The sequence below is a fragment of the Camelus ferus genome, chromosome 16 (assembly GCF_009834535.1).
Source record: "Camelus ferus isolate YT-003-E chromosome 16, BCGSAC_Cfer_1.0, whole genome shotgun sequence".
In the NCBI taxonomy this organism is placed as follows: domain Eukaryota; kingdom Metazoa; phylum Chordata; class Mammalia; order Artiodactyla; family Camelidae; genus Camelus; species Camelus ferus.
The window spans coordinates 13,619,973-13,643,842 of record NC_045711.1 but is presented as its reverse complement, the minus strand read 5'-3'; the positions used below and the strand labels follow the sequence as shown (position 1 = coordinate 13,643,842).

Sequence of the window (23,870 nt, the reverse complement as noted above, 5' to 3'; positions counted from 1 at the left end):
ATTCAGGGCATAAACAAAGCTACTGTCTGATACACATTGGGGAAAAAAGAATTTAAATGTAATGATTTTTTCTTTTTTAGCCCAAGTCACTTGTCTTAAAGGGCCAGAGTAGGCCAGAGTCCCTCCCCACTGAATACAAGTCCCCTGGAATCAAAGATGCGGACACAGAGGGGGTCATCAGCCCCTCCTGGGCGGTATCTCCAGGAAGGTTTAACTCTATCCGAGAGGAAGCGCTGACCACGAATCCTGTGTCTGTCAGAGTCATTTCAATGCAATGTTGTCAATGAAACAGAAAGCCTCACCTTTGTGTCCTAAAAGGACCTCAAGCCAGTAAGAGTTGAGCAGGAGTCACCAAGGAACAGGGACTCTACCTGAGCACGTGGGCTGAGTGTCCCAGGGCCTTGGTGGTCAAGGGGAGGCCGAGCAGTGGGGAGTCTGAGGCACGGGCCCCAGTTACGTGGTCCTCCTGGGCCGACCTCACATCCGCTTCCACGCCCAGGGCCACCTAACTGCGCTCCCGAGGAGAGACTATTCAAGGGTTTGGGGTTTTGTTTAATTTCCAGGAGTGTTTTAAAACCCTCTAGCTGAACGGTTGCAAAGTGGCAACCATGGGCTATTCGGCCTGCAGACACTTTCTGCTTATGCTAGGCAGTGATTTTTGTCATTGGCACCATCTTGGAAAACAAGGAGATTTCAAGCAAAGGTGTCCACATTTCCAGCTTCTTTGGAACAGGGAGATCTGGCCACTCTGGGCCCCAGTTGCTGCTTGGCAATCGTCGGCTACAGGCTTTAGAGGGGCCACGTGCTCTCCAACCCTGACCAGCCTGCTGGTCTTTGCAAGTGTGTGAGTCTACGACCCTTGCTCTGGGCCACCCGGACATGCACTTACATACTTACATGCAGACCCATGTCTTATCAACTTAGTCTTGGGGCCAGGCTATGACTTTTTTTTTTTTTTTTTAATGGAGGCGCTGGGGATTGAACCCAGGACCTTGTGCATGCTAAGCATGTGCTCTACCACTTGAGCTACACCTTGCCCCCCTGACATATTTTTTAAATAAACTTTTTATTTTAGAATAATTTTAGATCTGTAAGAAACTAGCAAAGACAGCATAGAGTGTGCCCACATCCCCTTCACTGAGTTTCCCCTAATGTTGAAATATTACACGGCCACCGAACCTTTGTCAAAACTAAGAAAGCAATGTTGGCATGTGACCAATACCAATACTCAGACTTTATCTAGATTTCAACCAGTTTTCCCACTAAGGTCCTTTCCACGTGCCAGGATCCAATCCAAGATCCCACATTTAGCATGGGATGATTTTTAAATAACCATATTTTGCCCAATATTAATTATATTTAATATTAATCATATTATTTTTATTGCTAATATTTACAAATAAAATCAGCAAAATATTTGAAATTTAATATCCAGTGTTAAAGAATTTTTTTTGAAGAAATGTAAATTATACAAACTTTCTGGAAGGTAATTTGGAACTAAACATCAAAATCTTTTAAAATATTGACATCCTTTGACCCAGAAATCCAAATTCTTGCAGCTTATTTTATGAAAAGAAGGAATAACCATCTTTTTATGAAGTTCTGGGCCATTTTCATAACTGCCGCCTCGCTGGGTGGATGTCAGAAGGGACTTCCCACTCCTCATCTCATTCTCAGCTCTCCTTAGACAAAGTACTATGTGTGTCGCTGTCCACATGAAAATCCCTAAATATCTATAGCAGCTTCCTCTTAGGGACTGTGTTTACGCCTGTTTTTCATCTATAGTCATTTGTTTATTTAAATGGTTTAGTTTATTGCAGTCGTTTAGCTATTCAACAAATATTTATTGAGCATCTCTCTGGGCATATGAGCAAGTAAGTGAGAGAGGAGGGGCTGGGGTCTAAGGCAGCAGGACGTGGGGACAGTACCTGTGTCCTGGGCTCAAACCCCAGCGCCGCCAGTTACTAGAGATGTGGCCTTGGGCAAATCATCTCACCTCTCTATCTGTGAAAATGAGGATTGTACTACTAATAATAGAATGTGAAATGTTAAAATAATAAAAGTATTATTAATGGTAATTCCTGACAGTGCCACTGTCAGGATTAAATAACATGTCATTGTAAGAACTAAATAACCTTAGAATAAATGGTACCTGATACAGGATGCATGATCAATAAAATTTAGCTATCACTATTTTTATTTTAAATAATTTTATAGTTCTTTTTTAAAATTAAAAAAAACTTTTTTATTGGAGGTACAGGGGATGGAATCCAGGACCTCCTGCACGCTAAGCATACTGTCTACCCCTGAGCCACACCCACCTCCCAGCTATCACTATTTTTACAGAAGACATCCCTGCCCTCAAGTTGTACACAACCTCAATGACTTGGATAAATAATTTTACTTCCATCTGTGACATTTTTCATCTTCAGCTGCCTACCAGAACGTCCTTTCAGGGGTTTAGCATGTTAAGAAATGATTCTCCTTCATATGTTTAAGAGTTCTGCCCCACGGGTCACATGGAAAGCTAAGATCATTTATCTAGGAGACAGCCATTCTGTGCTGGGAACCACAAAGAGCAGAGAAGCTGAGGGCCCACTGGTGTCTGTCCACAGTCCAAGGGCACTGCTTTCCCTCCAGGCTTGGCTCAGTGGTCCCTCTCCAGACCAGGCAGCTGGGCTGGTTACAGTTTCTCCCCTTGAAAGGTAGAAGCCTGGGGACAAGGGCCAGGACTCCAGAAGGTTCTCCAGCTCCTAGCAACTTGCCTCTCTGGCAAGTGTGTTTAATTTAAACTTTCCTGAAATATATTCCTGGAGAGGGGCCAAAACTACATTCTGAAAGTTCTCAAAATCTAGGAGAGTTGGAGACAGGCCTGTTCCTACCAGAGTTTGGACAAAATGGGCTGCCATTTTGCCCACTGCCCCTTCCTCCTCACCCTAGCAGGGGGCCCTAATGGAACATGTACATGGAGGGGGCTGTGGAAGAGGAGAACTTTCTAATGTAAAGGAGGGCAGTGTGAGCTGGGGTGCTCATGACGCACTGGGGTAATAGAAAGCAGCCCTCCCAGAACTTGGAAATGAGGGAGTTAGCACAGCCTAGATGGAAAAAATGGGCAAATGGGCTTATCAAAGCTAGCCCAGGGAGTAAAATAAGGCGGCCTGGGTGCATCCTAAGAGACAGAGCCCTCGCTTTTTCTTAATTAATAAGCATAAGCTTAGTGATTCAGATATATATTCTTTTTCTTGTCTGATTGCTATGGCTAGGATTTCCAATACTATGCTGAATACTAGTGGTAAGAGTGGGCATCCTTGTCTTGTTCCAGATTTTAGTGGATAATCAATTGTATTGCACTCTGCATGGAGATAGAATGAATAAACAGAAAACAGATGGGCAACCAAAATGGCAGGAAAAGTCACAAAGAAGCAGGAAGTTCTCAGGACTTACCCAGCCCTATGGGTGGAGACTCTGGGGGATGACCCCTCCCTCTCAACAGCCAGGGGCGCCACAGGGGAGTGGTGGTTTCTCAGGCCACCACAGTGACCCTTCAACACCAACCACTTAGATGACATGATCACCAAGCAGCATTCTGCGGACTGCTTTGGATTTCTGGATCTTTCGATGTCAACTTTATGAGGAGTGCAGGCACTAGAAGGACCCCTGCCGCCGCCCTACCCCCATCTTTCACAGACTCTAAGAATGAATAATTGTATAGTCTGGTCTGTGTATTAGTCTCTTGTGACTTCAGCTGGTATTTGTCAGCCCTCCAAAGTCTCAGCCACTCAGGGACACTGAGAAGTCACCAGGACAGTCCCCGGGTAAGGGCAGACTCGCCCAGGTGAGGTGTCTCACACTGGGAGGCCTCCAGGTTGGTAGGTACCCAGGTTCCTCTTTTTGAGCTTTTTCCTTGAATGAGGAAATGACAGGGGAAAGGAAAAAGGAGCCACCAGGTCCTTAGACTGTGGATGTAAGTCAGGGTTACTCTTTCTCTCCCCAGGATAGCTGGCCTGAGTCACTGCTCAGTCATGAAGATCTCCCCAGCATCCTAATTTACACTTGCCTAGATAATTGGCTCCCAATCAGGTGTGCACACTTCAGGGCTCTGCCAGGAAATCTGTTTGGTACTGGAAGAATATACAACAGAAGATAATAGAAGTTCTACGTAAGTTAATTTTTATCTATTCCTTGTAGTTGTCTTGTGTCGGTATTTACAATGTATGCACTCATTCAGTAGACCACATGTGTATGTGATGAGGTGACATCATTCTTTACTGACAGCGATGTGTGATTAGAAAAGCCTGGGAGTCACTGTCCTGGATAACTCTAGAGGAAAGGCAGGAAAGCCAGGAAAAGAGGATGTCAAGGCTGCTTAGAAACACATTTGCCATGGGCCGACCAGAAAATTCCATGCATTATTTCACTAGAGCATCTGGCTGCGGCCCCCGACTCTGGCTGTGTATCAGAATCTTCTGGGGATTCTCCTGTAAGAAGGTCACGTGGTGGGGTTCCTTCCCTCACGTACTGAGTCAAGTACCCTGTGGGGGGCTCACAAGTTGGGGCCAGCTGTCAGGTGATGCTTAAAGCAGCAAGGACGGAAAGCTACTATAGGGGCCGCTGTGGGTCTGCAGCTTGGGGACAGCCCCAGTGCTCCATGGTGGGCTTTGGGGGCACAAGATGGTGGGGTTTAGGCTCTCGGTCTGAGTGGAAAGTGGTGCCTTGGCATTCGTCTGCCCCGTTTCTGTCTCCTGCCGTCTCCTGCTGGGTTTTGGTGGTGCCTGGGTGTCCCCGGCCCCTGGTTAGGGAGAGGGCTGCCCTGCCTGAACGGGCCCACGCAGCAGACAAGAGAAGCCCGGCTCTTGGCCTTGGGCCTCCACCCTCAGAGAGCAGTGAGAGGCTGAGCCTTGGGAAAAGGGCCAACGAGGCTGTCGGCCACTTGGAGACTCGGCCAGAGGCGCCAAGAAAGTCGGCGTAGCTCTGTGCGGTCCAGGCCGGCCCAAGTGCCCCAAGGCTCGGGGGTTTTGTAAGGTATTTGAGCCAACTATGGTACATACTTGCCCGGCCCTCAGCTGTGTGTGTTTTCCCTTCTGGAATTCCTGGGGGGAGAGTTTTAGGAAGACAAGATGTGGGGTCTGGAAACCCTGGGTAAATACCAAGCACCACATCCGACCACACCGAGCCACTTGTGCCTCTGACCTCCTTTAATACTCACCGCGAGCAGGGTAGGGGGGCCCGGTGTGCCACTCCCACGTTACACACCAGAGGGCGGGCCCAGGGAGGCCAAGCAACTTGCCCTGGGTCAGTCTGGGGCCATGGCCTCCGGCCTCACGTTCCAGACCAACATCCAGGCCCTTGGTGAGTCAGAATGTGTGCTCCTCGCAGCCGGGATCCCCATCCTATTTACCTTTTGCTCGAAGCGCTGTGCCAAGCACACTGCGGGCATTCATTAAACGTTTGCCAGGCGAATGAAAAAACTACCTTCCCGTCTCACCTGGCTCCGACCCTCCTCTGGCCTCAGAGAGGGAGAAACAGAGCTACAGCCATCCTCACTCACCCCTCCACCTCTGGCCTGGCACATGGACTGAAATCTCCACCTTTGGAGCTAAACTTTGGGTTAAAACATTCTGTCCCCAAGAAGTGCACACATTCTACAGAAAGTAAAGAGTAACGGGAGAAGGTGGGAGGGAGTCCTTTATCTTCCATTCTTTCATTCATTCGTCTTTACAGCAATTCAGAGCTCAAGAAATACCTATGATCTGACTTACCGTAAGGTGGGACAGCGGTCGCCATGGAAACAGAAGGCGGGACCCAGCAAATGCAAGTTACAAAGAAAGGGTGACTGTGTAAAGGATGTCCTGACCTCTGGCTACTTACCTGTATTTATAATCCCTGAAGCACATTTGATGAGCTTTGAGCTTAGAAATGAGAAGCTTGAGAATTTTCAGGAAGATGAAGAAATTGACCTGGAAAAAAAACAAACAAAGAGATATGGGTAAGTGATGGACTCCATGTGGCTATGCATATTCAGGTCACCCTGGACCAGGCCATCAGATCCTTGTCCATGTAAACAGGGGCAACGCAGCAGTCAGCCCGTCAGGTAGTTAAGTGTTTACCGTAATCCCCACTCTCCCTAATACCATCTCAACTGAGAGTCTGGAAAGGATCCGAAAAGTCACTTAGTTTATTCTTCTGCCTCAGGAAGACCCACCACCGCAGCCATCTGAGGAAGGCAGCTGGACATTTACATGATTATTTTTAACTGACATTTATTAAGTACTCACCATGCCAGGCATTGGGCTAACTTTCCATACATTATTTTATTTCATCCTCACAACACCCTCTGAGGAAGCCACACTATTTTTATGCCATGATACAGTAAGAAAACAGAGGCACAGAGGAGGCAAGTACCATTCCCAAGGTGGCACAGCTAGGAAGGGACGAGCTGGTAGTTAAGTCCAGATTTATCTGATTATCACCCTCCCTTTACTTAAGCCGAAGGCCACAATGCCTCCTGCTGCAAAGGACTCCAGGCCTATTGGTGTCAAATTTGACATCCTCTTGCTGCCACGGAATTCACTGGAAAGCACATTTTCTCCATTCCCTAGACAATTTTCCATAACTGTCATGGCCTGGGAAAATTGGACCCTTCATTGTCAGCCTTGGGAGACATTTAAGAATACGTCTGCAATGTTGTGTTAGTTTCTGGTGTACAGCATAGTCATTCAGCTATTTTATATATATATATATATATATATATATACACACACACACACACACACATCCTTTTTCATTATAGATTATTGTAAGATATTAAATACAGTTCCCTGTGCTATACAGTAGGTCCTTGTTGTTTATCTATTTCTCTATATAATAGTTTATATCTGATAATCCCCAAATCAACTATACTTCAATAAAAAATCACATTGAACACCTTAAACTTACATGTGTTACAAGTCAATAATATCTAACTAAAGCTGGAAAAATTTTTAAAAATTTGTCTGCAAGCTCTTCAACACTGCTCCCTTCAAAAGCAGAGCCGAATTTCCCTTTTCTCTCTGGAACGTGAGCTGGGTTTAGCTATTTGCATCTAATGAAAAGAATATGGCAGAAGTGATGCTATGCGATTTCCGAGGCCAGGTCCTCCAAAGGATGGCTTGCACCTGGTGTCCTCTCTCTCGGCGCTCACTCTGGGGGAAGCCAGCCGCCATGTTGTGAGGACACTCAAGCAGAAGCCCACGTCGGGGGCCGCGCCCTCCTACAGCCAGCACCTCTTACCAGCCACACATGTAGCCCCCTTGGAAGCTGACCCTCCAGCCCAGCCAAGCCTTCACAGGGCTGCAGCCCGGCCACCTTCTTGACAGCAACCCTATGAGAGACTGCGAACCTCCTGGGAAGGCAAAGCAAGTGGTCCGAGCGTGGGTAGGGCTTGGAGAATGAGAACCGGGTTTGTGAGACATGAGATGGGAGAGAGAGGGAGGGAGGGCCAGTTCCTACAGGGCCTTTCACAGTCACCCTAAGGAGTTTGGGTTTTCTTCTGAAAAACAGTGGGGAGCCAGTGATGAATTTTAAAGGGGCAAGTGACCTGATCAGATTTGCATTTCTGCATCTCATTAGTAGCAGGCTGGGAAGAGACTGGATGAAAGCAAGACTGGATGGAGGAAGGGAGATGAGCTGGGAGGCAGTTGCTGAGTTCCCAGGGAGGATGAGGGCGAGGGGAAGAGCAGTAGCGCTGGTGGCTCAGTGACGGAGCAGAAGAGACGGATCAGACAGTATTAAGGAGTCTGCATCAGATGACCTTTGCTACCGGCTGGGTGTGAGGTCAAAGATGACTCCAAAGTTTCCTGTAGATCTCAACGTGTGCTAGTACCCCTCACTGAGAATGACCACTGGAGGAGGAAGAGCATTCGGGCCAGGGGGAATCTAGTAGTTTCGGACACAAGAGCTATCTCAAGGCAGTGAGATATTTATGTCTAGACCTCAGCAGGGAGGTCCCAGACAGAGCATGGAGCCAGTGAAGCAGGTGAGATGTCCAGGGAGGCTACGCAGACTGGGAGAAAAAGAGGGTTAAGAGAATCACCTTGTAATGAAGGGAAAGGTGGAGGAAAGGAGACAGCAGAGGAGATGGAGAAAAGGTAGCCAACCGGAATGAACCACAAGGAAGCGGTTTCCTGGAAGCTCAGGATGGGAAGAATTTCAAGAAGGTTTCAACGCTACAAGGAATTTAGGCAAAATAAGACCGCACTTAGCAACAAGGAGCTCACTACGAGAGGCAGAAGCACAAGCCAGGTCTCAATGCTGTTTTGTGAAGATGGAAGGCAGCGAGTGTAGACCACATTTAAGAGGCTTGGCTTCGATAGGAAGCAGATCGATGGAACAGTAGTTGGCAAGGGATGCAGATTGGAGATAATGTCTCTCCACTAATTTACGGCGCTAGAAGAGGCTTTTGGGTGCAGTTGTTCTTAAAATTGCAAAGACTTAAAAATGCCTCTGTGCGATGGAGGAAGAGCCCACAGAGATGGTGGTCGGGTGACAATTAACGGAGAAAAGTCTTTACGGCATTGAGCCAACACAATACTGATGTCCCTGTCTTAAACCACATATTGAACGAAACACAAGCTGTAGAATCCAATACCCACCTGCTATTACTTGCCTCATTGGCCTCGGGAGAATCAATGCTCAAAGCGAAGAGACTAGGGTTTCAGGCAAGAGGCTATTCCTCCAATCCACAAGCCAACGGGAATAATGGAGATTCCCAGCCAAAGAATTATTTAGTAACAGAACACTTAAACACAAACCAAATGTAACCAAGTAATTTATCCCTTTTAATGGGTTGTCTGTTTTTCATCACAAAGGGAAAACGTTGTGTCCTTGGCTTAGCCATTTGTTGAACTCGGGCATTTTTCTTACCAAGTAAGCCTAACAGGGGAAAGGCACATATTTCAGCGAATTAATTTCGGTGAGGACTGTCTCCTAGGAAATGAAGGGCTGGGATGAGAAGCGTGTTGATTCGTGGTTCTTTGTGTCTCCCAGAGACCAGACAAGAGAAAATGGGCATCAACCACTGGACCACATGGAAGAACAGCATCTTCACGGCCACGGAAGGAAACACCAGCTCGGTTGACCACAGAGCCTCCTTTCATCCAGGCGCCCCAGGAGACAAGGGTTTTGCTGTCACCTTCGGATGGGGCTGTTTGTCATTTGCGCATGGGCAGGAAAGGGACCGAAGGAGGAAATTTTTAAGGAGCCCAGCCAACTCCTCTTGGACTCTGGGGCCAGATGGGGGGCACACAGAACCTCAAGCACAGAAGGCTCCCTTTCAGGGCGGAGAGTTGCCTTCTGTTATTGACAAACACTGACGTTCTTCTGTGAAAACAAGCTTTTTTTTTTTTTCAAGGAACCACAAAAGCCAGACTATTTACATAAAATGGAAAAAGGAGAATGCCCAGCAACCCCCTGCGGAAGAGAGCAGATGGAAGAGGAGCCTGGCTGGTGAGCACCCAGAGGCGCTGGCCTTGGGTCCAGGCAGGAGGATTTCCCACTTCCCTGCAGGACCTTGCTCATCCTCCCAACTGTTCACTAACTCCCTGCCCCTCCCCTGGACTTCTTTGGTGGGTATCATTCTCACACGCTGTCATCCATAGGAGCTTTAGGTGGGGGAGGACACAGCTCAAGCGGCAGAGCACATGCTTAGCGTGCACAAGGCCTGGGTTCAATCCCCAGTACCTCCTCTAAAAATAAATAAGTAAACCCAATTACCTCTCTCCCCAGAAAAACAAAAGCAAACAAAACAAAAGGAGCTTTAGGACTCTGGGTTGAGCAGTCTCTCCTCCGCCCCCAAATTCTGAGCCTTAAGGAACAGAGGTCCTTCCTCCCCAAGATCTCAGAGCAGCAGCATCTCTAGACTCCACCCCCACCAGGGCTTTGGGTTAATATCCATTGTATGTTTTCTTCCTCAAAAAGAAGCTTCCTTTGTCTCCCCTCCCTCTGGCTAGTGGTGTTAAAATCCAGGCCAATAGCTTTGCCAGCCCTGGGCTCATCTGTGACTGAAAACACTAACCCCAGGGCCTTGTACACTGCACAGCCAGTCCTTACGAGGAGGTCACTGAGCTGACTGCAGGCTTCTTTACCTTGTTTGAAAACCCAGAGGGAAGAAGGCTGATAGTATAAGCCTGGATTTCGGGACTGAGCCAGAACAAAGAGACTTTTCTAAGTTGTTTCTTCTCCTTCAGCAGATCCTACTCACAGCTCAGCATCTCCATCTCAGGGGACCTGGCCCGGGTTCATTCTGAGCCAGAGAACAGGGTGGGTGGCAGCGAAGGGGGCGGGGTTCTCCTGCTGCAGAGCTCAGAGAGGAAGAAGGTGGGCAGGCTGTCCTCACCATCACACACAGCAGCATGGGTCCTCGGATGATCCACCAGATACTCTTATTCCTGTTGGTTCCCCAGCACCTACGGCAAAAAGCAGGCGACAGAAGACTTACAATCGAGACAAGGTTGACGGAAGGGCTCACGCCCTCCGGAAGAAGGATGCTCATACTCAAGACTCATTTTCCTCCCACCATTCTCCTAAAGGGCGGGAGGGGAAGGGAGGACTCCAGTCCCTTCCTGTTAGGACGGTACTCTTGACTCTTCTTACTAGTGAAGTGCTCATCATGCTAACATCTTGGTGTGTATCCTTCCACAGTTTTCTCCGTGTTCCTACAAACATAAACTCTTAGACAAGCATACTTCATTTTCCTGGGCTTCCTTTACCGTGCTTTGCACGACTTTTTTTTTTTTTCCTGGGGGTGGGGAATGTAATTAGATTTGTTTATTTATGTACTTATTTTAGAGGAGGTACTGGGGATTGAACCCAGGACCTCGTGCATGCTAAGCATGTGCTCTACCACTTGAGCTATACCCTGCCCCCGGCTGTGCTTTGCAGACATAGCTTTTATTTAAATACACAAATTGAATGTTTGTGGCTACCCTGTGTCCAGCAAACCCATCAGCGCCATTTTTCCAACAGCACGGGCTCATTTCGTGTCTCTGCATCACATGTTGGTAATTCTGTCAATATTTCCAACTTTGTCACTGTTATGATATTTGCTGTGGTGATCTGTGATCAGTCATCTTTGATGTTAACTATTGTCATTTTTTTTTTAGCAATCAAGTATTTTTTCATTTTTTAAATTGAAGTATAGTCAGTTACAATGTGTTGATTTCTGGTGTGCAGCATGCGTGGTGTCCCAGTCATACATATGTGTAAATGCATATATTCATTTTCATATTCATTTTGGCTAAAGGTTATTACAAGATATTGAATATAGTTCCCTGTGCCATACAGAAGAACTCTGTTCTTGGCAGTAAGGTGTTTAAATTGAGGTGTGCACACTGTTTTCTCAGACGTAATGCTATTGCTCACTGAACAGCCTACAACAGAGTGCAAACGCCACTTTCATACGAAAGGGGAAACCAAAAAATCCACGTGCCTCGCCTTCCTGAGATATTCGCTTCATTGCGGTGGTCTGGAACAGAGCCCACAGTGTCTCTAACATGTGCCTGTAGAGGGGATTTTTCGGTGGTGGCTATCTGGAGGGGAGAAAATGGGATCATATGATACACATCTTTCAGCAACAGGCTTAACAACGTGCTGTTGAGGTTTAGTCCCTAAAAGCCAAGAGACAGGGAACTCACTGGCTTTTTCAGTAGCTTTATACTAGCCCACCCCCTGGGTGTGCCACAGTTTAATGATTTCCATGTCAGTGGATGTTCGGAGGAGGGGGGGTTCATTTGGTTGGTTTTGCTCCTTTTCCCTCACCGTGAATGTGGATGCAATAGCCATTCCTGCACCTACATCTGTACACACCCAGGGTCGCTGCTAACCTAAGCAGCCATTTTTTGTCCTAATTTGTGCTAATTTGCATGTGTCACTAAATTAATAGACTAATGACTACAAGAAGGATCTTTGATGGTTTTATCTACCTTCTTAAGTCTATTCTAGATGGTCAAAGTAGAAAGGAGGGGGTCTTCTCTTTGGGAAAATCGTGTATTTTCTTATATTTGGCGTATCTGGGAGTTACTAGCTTGTGGAAGTGTAAACAGGTGAGTTATCTACCCTGTGTTCTCCAGCTGTGCACGGGCGATGCTCCAAGGAACAACAAACAGCACCGGGAAGGCTGGGAGGAAACACAGAGATGTAATCAGGAGCTGGTTGGCCAGACTTGCCTAATTCCCGCCCCAATGGGCCAAGCACACCTGGTTAAAATTCATAAAAACCCAACCACCATGGAATTAGGGACTGGAAGAGCTGAGAGACCTAGGGCGACACAGGACCACCCACTGTTTTCCTGTCAGAGAGACCAGGAAGCAGAGAGGAGAACAGACTTGCCGCACGTCAAAAAGCAGCTTACAGTAAATTCAAAGACGTTCATCGGAACCTCCAGCATCACAGGCCAAAGTTACCTCCTCCGAGTGCCACGGCCTCAATTTCTCCACGAGTCTGTGGCAACGGGGATTCCAGAGCTCGTCTTGGGAGACTGAGCTGGCACGTGGACTTGGTGTGTCCCCCCCAAATTTATATGTTGAAGTCCTAACTCCCGACGCGATGGCATCTTGAGATGGGGCCTTTGGATTTAATGAGGTTTCGAGGAGGTGTGTGTGGCGGGGGTGGGGGGGACATCATGATGAGACCAATGCTCTTCTAAGAGGAGAAAGGAGAGCTCGCTCTCCTCCCCGTCACGGGAGGCCACAGTAAGACGGCAGTCGTCCACAAGCCAGGAGAAGGAGCTTTATCAGAATTCAACCAACCTGGTGCCCTGACCTCACACTTTCCAGCCTGCAGAGCAGCGGGAAATGTCTGTGTTTTAAGCCACACAGTCTCTGGTATTTTGTTATGGCAGCCCAAGTAGACCAACATGGTAGGAGGAATGTCACCTGCTTCTCCCCAAAACCGTCCCAATTTCTGAACGTGTGCATCAGGTCTGCAGCACTTAACATATACTCGCATGCACACGTGTGCACTCACACACATCCATGCACATGTGTGCACTCACACACATCCACGCACACATACCCCCCTTCAGAATCTCTCATCATTGGAGAATTATCTGTCCCAGAAACCTCCCTCCAGTTGGTCTCTGACTCCAGCCAAAAGCTCTCTTGGGCTCCCGTGTTCTGACAGGTCCCCAGGAGAAGAGGCTGGGAGTTCAGGTCACTCACCCCAGCCCACCAGCAGGTATCTGGGCCACAGCCACCTTTCAGAAAGCACTGTGGGCTCCAGCAGCGTGCGGAGGTAAAGCCCTTCAACCAGCAGCCACGAGTAATTGGCGCCCACAAAGTAGTGCAGGAGAACCTGCGCCGAGCGGCAAGAGGCTGCCATCTGCGGAGGACAGAGCAGCCGAGGGTGAGTCCAGGCTCCCGCAGCGTCTGGACCCCAACAGGGTGGACAGGGGCCTCCCCACGCACAGTCCCGCCCTCTGTTCTCCCCTCTCTCCCAAACCCTTGCTGACCATCTCAGAGAGGCTGGCAACAATATCAAAATCAGAAGCAGGGCTTCCTGCAGGTTTTAAAGCCCAGCCTCTTCCTAGACATCCTAGATATTTTTAGACAAAGGCAGGAAGAATTCATCATCGGTAACATCCATAAAGAAAACAGTGAAAGGTATGTTCTCTGATTTTAGTTCAGTTAAACAAGAAATCAACGATTTAAAAATCTTCATGTGACTAGAAATGAGGAAATAAACTTCTAAATAAGTCATGAGTCAAAGAAGAAACGATCATAGAAATTAGAAATTATTTCTTTATGGAACGTAAGGAGAACACTGTACATCAAAACTTGTCGGGGGAGGGTGGGGGTATAGCTCAGTGGCAGAGTGCATGCTTAGCATGCACGAGGTCCAGGGCTCAATCCCCAGTGTCTCCATTAACAAAACAGCTTGTGTCATGCAGCCAGTACCACACCTTGAATGAAATTTACACACTGAAATGCATTTATTAAAGAAGAAAAAGGCTGAAAGTCAGTTAGCTTATAAATGTCAAAAACGTTAGAAAAAGAACAGCAACTTAAACCCAAAGAAGATGGGAGGAAATAATAAAGGTAATAGTGGAAATTAATGAAATAGAGGACACAAAATAAAGAGACTCAATAATGCCAAAAGTCTGTTCTTTGAAAAGTCCAATAAAATTGAGAAACATCAGCAAAAATGATCAATGGGGGAGAAAAGTGAGCGAGGGTACAAGTAATCAATAACAGGAATGAAAACGGGAACCCTGCTAGAGATGTAACAGACCTTAAAAAGAGCTTATGAGAATATAAGCAATATTATGCCAATAAACTTGAAAACCTCGCTGAAGTAAACAATTTCCTAGAAAAACACATTACTACAGCTGACACCAGAAAAAAACAGAAAATCTGAATATAAAATTCATAATTAATCCATAATTAAAACCCTTCCAGTAAAGAAAACTCTGAGCCTAAATGGCTTCACTGGGGTAAACATTTAAGGAAGAAATAATACCCATCTTATATTCTTCCAGAGAAATGAGAAAGAGATGATTTGTTTTAAGAGGCCAGCATTAACTTGATTCCAAAACCTAATAAAGGCAGTACAAGCATAACTTGTATACTGTGTTTTGCTTCATTGAGCTTGGATACTGTTTTGTTTTTGTTTTTTTTTAAATTGAAGGTTTGTGGCAACCCTGTGCTGTCAGATGATGGCTAGTATTTTTTAGCAATGAAGTATTTCTTAAGTAAGGTATGTACTTTTTTTAAAAGACATAATGCTATCACACACTTAATAGATGCCAGCATAGTGTACACATAACTTTTATATGCACTGGGAAACCAAAACATTCACATGAGTTGCTTTATTGTGATATTTGCTCTATTGTAGTGGTCCAGAACCAAACCACAAAATCTTCAAGGTATGCCTGTACAAGAAGGGAAAATTATCTCTGAATGCAGATAAGGAAATGCTAAACAAAACACAGTGTTAGCAACTGTGCAGCAGTCAAGGAGAAACATTAATTAACAGAGCCTGGTTGAATTTATTCCAGGAATGCAAGGTTAGTTTAACAGGTTACTGCATTCATTAATAACAGGACACAAGAAAACCCATCACAAAGAGTGCTGAAAAGCTTTACTGCTGTAAAAAGAAGTAATGATTTTAACAAGTTGATCTGGTCCAATTCTTTTGTTTACAGATAAAGAAATTTTCCACCCACTGGGCATAAAGCAGCCCCACAGTGAACTCTTCCACTATCAATTGCCTTTACCTGTCCCACTCTCTGGAGGTGGCTGGTTTTTTTTTTTTAAGGTTAGGTGATGTATTGCTAACCAGAAAGACTTTGACACTCCTTTATCTCTCTCTTCCCCTCCCCAGACTCACCTTCCTGCCCTCTAATTCCCAGTGCTGATTTGCAGTGTTGACCCGCCAGCGGGAGCCATGGCGAGGAAAGACATACCTCTGACACGTAGGACATCCACTCCTGCTCGTTGTCGGGCCTCTTGGAGTAAGAGTTGTAGAAGACGACATCCTTCACCAGCACAGCCAGGGCTCTCAGGATGAAAGAGGCAAACAGGTTCATGTGGATGTAGTTGCGGGTGCAGTGGAGTTTTCTGCACGAGGAGAAAAAACAAGTGCCTTCGTTCAGAAGAGAAGGGCTCAGATCAATAGCTGTGTGCCTGAACCCTGTGTATCATTGCTGAAGGGCACAGGTTCATGGTGCAGGCTCCTGGGCTGGATGGCTGGGTTATATGATCTTACCTCTTGGTGCCTCATTTTCCTCATCTGTAAGCTGGAGATAATCACTGCTAACATCTATAGCTTGCTCAGCGTTCCGGGCTCTGTTCCAAGCTATCTGCATGTGGATGTACTGATGGGTATCCTTACTCCTTACAAGCACGGGAGGAGCAGGTCTCCTGCCTGGTGGTGATCTTGGCTCCCTCACTCACCAGCTGTGTGACCATGGGCATGTGACTTCATCTCTCTGTATTTCAGTTAACTCACTTTTAAAATGGGGGTAATAGTAATGCTAATCTTCTAGGATTAAAATTCATCTTAATTCCAATTAGGAAGAGATATAAATGACTTAATGCATGTAACATGCTTAGAACAGTGCCTGGCATCCAGGAAGCACTCAAATGATTGATAGCTAATTGGAGTCCGAGGGCCCTGGATTAAAATCCCAGCTCTACCACTCACTCATTTGCTTTGGGGAAGTTTTGTAATCTCTTCTGCATAAATAACTCATCTGGTAGAATTGTGGGGAGAATGGGCTGTGTTAGTAATGGGTATGATTAGGAGTTTAGAGCAGGGCTAGGCACCTAGTAGGTCACCAAGTCCAAAAGAAACAAAAGAGGAGTTAGGATTCCCACATCCCAGCTCTAGCTGTACTCTGTGACCTGGGGTGACTCAATGCCTCCCTCTGGACCTCTGAGATCACTTTCCCCTTCACCTGCAAAATGAGATGGATGGACTAGAGACGCTCTTAGATCCCTTCTAGCTCTGATAAACCGTGACATCATCCACCCTTCTCCTGCCTTCGAAAGGTAGCTAATGAGCAAATCCGGGCTACATGTCTCAACACGTGCGAGCAGAAGTTCTACTCACCGAAGAAACAAGAGGAGGGTGAGAGCCAGGAAGAGGGAGACAATGGAGAGGGAGTACCCCACCGTGTACAACAGCTGCAGGCTCGACAGCAGGGCGTGATGTTCCACCTGAACGCAGAGGAAGAGCAGACATGACCAACGAGCCAGGCAGCCATGGTGTCCAGCCCCCAGATCCATGCCCAGGACCAGCAAGGTCAAGGTATGAACCCTGGGAGACTTGCTGACATCTTGGCTCTCTGGCACATCTCAGAGGCTAGGGAACCTTCATGAGTGAAGAACCCACCCCAGGTCTCTCCTCCATGGCTGGCCCCACAGCCCAGCACTGATGCACCAAGATTCACAGTATCATAGGAGAATTGTGCCCGGGACAACAGGGTGCCTTGGAAGTGAGGATAGGTTCTTTGTTCCGGGAGTGTGTTTCCCCTAGAATGTAGCGGTCCCTCGCTCTGGAAGATGGGGCCAGGTTTCCATCTGGATGTAACTTTTCATAGATGATCTCTTAAACAAAGACCCAACAAGACACTGGAATATTTTCTCTGAGTTCCAGGACAGCCTGATTGTAAACAGAGTGTAGTTTACTGGAAATTCTGTTACTAAGTATGATTTTCCAATGGAATCTCGTCTTCTCACCCAATCCATTGCGCACATCACCATCAAGATTATGTTTCTAAATAAATTTTTGCACACGATCCCACACTAAATATTTAATTCCTAATAAATTATGCCTAAATTTCTCTGCCTAACTCTTTCATCAGCTTTGTTGACATATACAATAAACTGCATATATTTCAAGTATAAAGCTGGGTGAACTAGGGCATGAATATATCTGTGATTTCATCACATTCAAGATAAGGAACATTCCCATCACCTCCCAAAAGTTTCCTTGTGACCCTTTGTAATGCATCTCCTCTCACTACCCCCTGCTACTAGAGACTAGTTTGTACTTTCTAGAATGTTCTATAAATGGAATCTTATAAGTACTCTACTTTTGTCAAGTTTATTTCCCTCAGAATAATTATTTTGAGACTCATCCATGTCATTGTACGTATCACTAGTTCATTCTCTGGCTATTACCAAAAAGGCAGGAAGTAACAAGTGTTGGTGACAAGGTGGAGAAAAAAGAACTCCTCTGACACTGCTGGTGGGCACGTACACTGGTGCAGCCACTATGGAGAACAGTATGGAGGGTCCTCAAAAAATTAAGAACAGAACTACCCTACGATAGAGCTTTCCCACTTTTGGATATTTACCCAAAGAATACAAAAACACTAATTCAAAAAAATACATGCACCCTTAAGTTCACTGAAGTGTTAACTACAACAGCCATGATATAGAAACAACCCAAGTGCCCATCAACAGATGACTGGATAAAGAAGATGTGATCTACTACTCAACTATTAAAAAAAAAAAAAAAGATGAAATCTTGTCATTTGTGACAATATGGATGAACCTGGAGGGTATTATGGTAAGTGAAATAAGTCAGACGGAGAAGACAAATGCTGTATGATTTCACTCATATGTGGAATATAAAAGAATCAACAAACAAAAAAGCAAAATAAATCGTCAAACCAAATAAACCCCATGCATATGTGAAGAACAGAGCAGTGGCTGCCAGAGGGGGAGGGGTGGGAGCGGTGTGAAATGGGTAAAGCGGATTAACCTGCAGGGTGATGGATGGAAACTAAATTTTTGGTGGTGAGCTGTAGGGTATATAGAGGTAGAAATAGAATGTTGTACACGTGAAATATATAATGTTATAACCAGAGACGGCCTCAATAAAAAATAAACCTAAGATTTTAAAAAATTTTAATAGTTTATTCCCTTATTACTGAGTAGTATTCCATTGTGAAAATACCACACTCTACTTACGCACTCACCCATTGACGGACATTTGGATTGTTTTCAGAGTCTGGCTTTCACACACACAAAACGTTGCTCTGAAAATTTCTGTACAAATTTTTCTGTGGACATAGGTTTTCATTTCTTGCAGATAAATATCTAGAAATAGAATGATGGGGGGTAGTAGGGTGTATGTTTTAACTTCTTAAGAAACTGCCAAACTATTTTCTCAATCAATTGTAACCATTTCCATCCCCACCAGGGATATATGAGCACACAGCTGCTCCAGATTCTGCTTACCCTTCATCCAATCGGTCTTTTCCGTTTTAGTCATTCTAATGGGTGTGTCGTGGTGTCTCATCATGGTTTTAATTTGCACTTCTCTAATGATTAATGGTGTTGAGAATCACTTCATGTGCTGATTTGCCATCTGTGTATTTTATTTGGTAAAGGATCTGTTCAAATATTTGGCCATCTTTTAAATTGGATTGTTTGTCTTAATTTAGAATCGTAAATCTTCTTTATATAGTCTAGATATAAATCTGTCAGATACATGTTTTGCAAGCATTTTCTCCCGTTCTGTGGCTTGCCTTTTTATTTTTTTTTTTAAGTGTCTTTAAAAGAGCACAAGTTTTTTTATTTTGAGAAACTCCTATTTATCAACCTTTTCTTTTACACTCGTCCCCCTTATCTGCAGTTTTGCTCTCTGTGGTCTCAGCTACCTGCTGTCAACCTCAGTCTGAAAATATTTAATGGAAAATTTCAGAAATAAACTATTCATAAATTTTAAACTGTGTGCCACTCTGAGTAGCATGATGAAATCTCACACCGTCCCACTCCGTCCTCCCAGGGACGTGAACCATCCCTTTGTCCAGCGTATCCTGCCCGTTAGTCACTTAGTAGCCCTCTCGGTGATTAGACAATCTCAGTGTCACAGTGCTTGTGTTCAAGTGACTCTTATTTTAATAATGGCCCCAAAGAGTAGTGATGCTGGCAATCCGGATACACCAAAGAGATGCCACAAAGTGCTTCCTTTAAATGAAAAGATGAAAGTTCTCAACTTAATAAGGAAAGAAAGTAAAATCATATGCTGCAATTGCTCAGATCTACAGTAGGGACCAATCTTCTAGCTGTGAAATTGTAAAGAAAGCTGTGCTAGTCTGGCTGTCACACCTCAAACTGCAGAAGTTATGACCGCAGTGCGTGATAAGTACGTGGTTAGGATGGAAAAGGCATTAAATGTGTACAGTAAGATACTCTGAAAAAGAGAGACACCTGCACGCACACACACTCACATACAATCTCCTTACAAACTGTCAGTTAACGTGCATGAGGACCCCCAGGTGTGTCATCAGTTGGAAGAACATTAACATGTCTAATTTGCTAAAACTCCAAAGAGCAAAGATTTATTAACACTAGCCTTTTGGGGGCAAAATTTCAACCCTCTACTAGAAATACAGGTAAACATGGCCAGAAAAAAATTTTTTTAAGTATTTGATTTCTTGGAAATATGGCCATTTGCAGAGAGGCCAATGCCCTGGTTCTCACTGTTCTAAACAGAGAAATCTTTCCTTCCTAGCTTGGAAATAACGGTTTTCAAGTCCTGTTTTGTTGTCCCTGTCCACTGACCTCAGCCCAGGGCAAGAAGCAAGCAGCAAGCACCTGCCGAGGAATTCGTTGTCATCACCTCCACTTCCGGCCTCAGCTACAGCTGAGTCACCTGGGAAACTCTCACACCAGTATTGACCCCATCACACTTCCACTGACTCAGAATTTGTGAAACATTCATTCAGTATGTACTAAATGCCCACTGTATGCCAAGGCTTTAGGGCACCCCAGCACCAGGCCAGGTGGGGGGTTAGGTATTCAGATATTACTATGGCTTTGTCATTGTTCTCAAGCAGCTTAGTCTGGGAGAGAAGGTAAGAAATATATGCAATTGGCCCAATTCACGGCATGCAGTTAGCATGAGCTTGGGGTTGTGACAAAAGTCAGACCAATCCCTGAGATAAGCTGAAGCCCATCCAAACACAAGCACGGTCTTAATACCTTTAAGAGGTGTGACCTGTCACGTGGTGGAGGGAACATGGAATTCTGTCAACTCAAATCAAGTAATAATGTTAAAAAGAGGTCTAGAAAGAATTCCCTGCAGAGGCAAAGGCTCTGATGGAAGGCTCTCCGTGCCTAGCAGGAAGACATGATAGACCTAAGAGAGTGAAGGACAGGTCGACCCCGACTCGGCTCGGGAGGAAGTGAGTCACAACCAAGATGGTCAAACATACAGCAGAGTTGAAGGAATTTTCTGGAGAACAGCTGCACACCCACCACCTCGATTCTAACATCAACGCTTTCCTCGGCGTCATCACATAACTATCCTTCTATTCATCCCTTAGAGAGAGGTTTTCGAAATTATTTGCACAGACTGTATGGAACTGGTATTACTCTTTAGAGAATGTAGCCTGTAAAAGGATGAGGATAAGGGTTAGTATGAGATCTATCAATAAGCACGTGCTTTTAAGTTTAAATTGGAAACTTAAGGAAAACAGCATTGACTTCAGAAAATTTAAGACCCACCTGATAAGCCTGAAGCAGTCAATGAAATAGAATTATGTCATAATTAAAGATTTGTTTGTCATAATAAATATTTAAGATATGTAAAATATTTAAAGCATCTAATATCTTAAATATATTAATGCAGCATAAAATGTAAAAGGGCATTGGAATAACTAGTTTGGCACTAAAAATTAATTAAGGACCTCCATCACCAGGACCCAGCCTAGTAACTGGGCAGTAAATCATTGTGTGTTAGAGCGACAAACGAATCCCGTATCCACGTCTCATTCACTGTTTGTCCCAGTACCTAGTGCAAAAATCTAGCACGTAGTAGGTGCTTCACATCCTTACTGTCTGAATGAAAGAAACCAAGATGAGTCCCTAGATATCTGCCTGCTTCGCAAGCACCGCTGCCTCTGTTCACGCTGCCTCCTGCACTTGGTTTGGGAGGGGGTCAGCAGGATAAGTACAAACAGGAGGGCTCTGGGGAGAAGACTGGTACCTGAGGGACTGTGGCCTAGGATGCTGGAAAGAAGACGCGTGGAGAGCCGTCTGACGTGCAGATTTGTTTGCCCCCCTCCCCGCCAGACATCTGCCGAGCTACGATGATTTACTGCCCAGTTACCGGCTGGATTCTGGTGGCGGACCCAGCACCCCTATGTATGGCACGCTGCCGAGAGGTCAAGTTCTCCGTGGAGAACCGCCAAGTCTATCAACTCTTTGAACCCTCGCAGCGGTCACGTGCAATAAATACGCTCCCCACGGGATGGATGGGGAAGCGGAGGCACAGAGCCGTGTATGAAGGGCTAGGAAACAAATACTCTGGATATGAAGTCGGGCTGCCTGGGCCCCTGGCCTTGAGCTCTCGCCCCGACACTTGGTGTGTGTTCCCTCAGGACACACAGTCTTCTGCCACAACCCAATCTACATTCTAATGAGGGGGCAGTGTCTACATTCGAATAAGGGGCAGAGTCTATATTCTAATGGCGGTGGAGCCTACATTCTAACTAGGGGTGGAGCCTACATTCTAATGAGGGGGTGGACACGGGAGAAAGTAGGACAGTGACAGATGCTGTAACGACTGGAGGACTGGGTAGAAAGTGACCGAGGAGGCCACTCTCAACGAGGTGGCCTTGGAAGACTTGGATTGAAAGGAGACCTTGGCCTGAAACCTGAAGGATGGGAAGGCCCAACCACAGAGGAGCTGTGGTGTCCCAGGTGGAAGGACCAGCAAGCACAGAGGCTGGGACCAGCGCTGGAGGCTACCTTCCCTTGGAGGCTCACGTCTCATCTGAGCAGCAGAAGAGATTCGATGGCTGCCACAGGGGTGCTGCTTCATGTAACTGAGGATCTCCTCAGGAGAGTCTGGGGCCGACACGCTGGGTGCAGGCCCCTAGTGTGGCCCCCAGTGCCAGCCGTGCACGTGGGGGCCCCCGGCGGAGGGCGTCTGGGCCCCGGGGCACTTCCTTACCGAGCTCAGGGGACTCACGTTTTGTTTGAAGCTGTGATTCTCAGAGCATTCGGAGTCGTCCTGCCAAATATCTGTGGAGTTCTCCTGCGTCTGCCAAGTGCCCCGAGACAGGCAGTATCTGTAGGCCCTTCCTGAGTTCTCTGAAAGTAAACACAGCTCTAGGGGAAAGGTCAGAACACGCAGCCCATCCCCAGAGCACGTGGGAAGGCCCTCGTCCGCACTGCAAAGCTGTGGAAAATCCCAGGGGAAAGGAATTTTCATTTCCCCTTCTGGGGGCTCATTAGCAGCCTTGCTGTTTATTTGGGATGGAAAGGAAAACACGGAAGCCTCAGCATTTCGTAACAAACCATGAGCCGTTAATATCCGTTGTGTTTACCCAAAGTCCCGGGAGCTAGAACAGTCCCCGGGGACTCAGAGACGTGACAGCCCTCCAAGGTGCAGCCCCAGCTGGGAGAGGCAGACCTGGGGGTTCCCAGCGCCGGCACAGTGGGGCATCTCTTCCTGACGCCCAAGAGGCCGTGCCAGGAAGAAGAGAGGGCGGTGGACCAAGCCACCTGCAAGCTCCGTGGCCTTACACAGGGCTCTCCCACCCTCTGAGCCTTCCACTTTCTGCATCAGGGGCTGAGGATAATAACGGTACGGACCCCCAGCTGTCTGGGGAAGGATTAAATGAAAAAATGTGTCTCTGCAAGTGACAAGCAAAGCTGCTGCCCACGATGATGGCTCAGTGACTCAGTCCCAGGAGCCCCTCCCCAGAGGCGGCATCCTCCCACCTGGATGATCAGGGCCTGGACTTGCAAATAAGAAACGGAAATCTGTTGGAACTTCCTACTCCTGGCCCCGCGGGTAGTGGGCCAACAATAACTACCTGCTGGATTTAACCGATGGCTCCGGCTACTCTCCGTCTGAAAGCTTTGCTAATTGCCATCTCAGACAACATGCTCCAAACCAAACTCTTCATCTTCTCCTCAGACCTGCTCCTCCCACATATTTTCCCGCCTCAGTTGATAGCAAACCCATCTTCCCAGTCCTCCAGCCCCAAACCTTGGAGCCATCCTTGCTTTCTGTTTCTCGTACTCTTCATGTCCTCCAGCAGCCAATCCTGTCTCTCTCCCTTCAAACATGTCCAGAATATCCGCACTACTTCTCACCTCCTAGGACCCCCCACCTGGTACCTCCACTCTTATTATTGCAAATGGCCTCAGTACTCTTGCCCCTCCGGGTCTACGGTTAACACAGCAGCCAGAGTGAGCTGGATAAAACGTCAGTTGCGTAAGTCATGCCTCACTCAAAATCTTCCACGGGCTCTCTGAAAATAAGTCAGAGTGCTCATCTGGCCTCCCACAAAGCCCTGTAAGGCCCAGCCGCCAACACTGACTCCTCCCGTCCAGCTAACTCTCTGGCATCTTCTCTTCCAGCCTTCC

At 46.5% G+C, this 23,870-nt stretch overlaps 1 protein-coding gene across 1 annotated transcript in view; it reads right to left on the bottom strand.

Moving 5' to 3' along the window:
• GLP2R (glucagon like peptide 2 receptor) overlaps positions 1-23,870 on the bottom strand; it is a 43,794-nt gene that overhangs the window by 10,041 nt on the left and 9,883 nt on the right. The window contains 7 exon segments of the mRNA XM_006176950.3: positions 5,869-5,957; positions 10,373-10,442; positions 12,091-12,151; positions 13,194-13,353; positions 15,437-15,590; positions 16,585-16,691; positions 22,465-22,586. Coding sequence (XP_006177012.2) covers positions 5,869-5,957; positions 10,373-10,442; positions 12,091-12,151; positions 13,194-13,353; positions 15,437-15,590; positions 16,585-16,691; positions 22,465-22,586 — 763 coding nt within the window.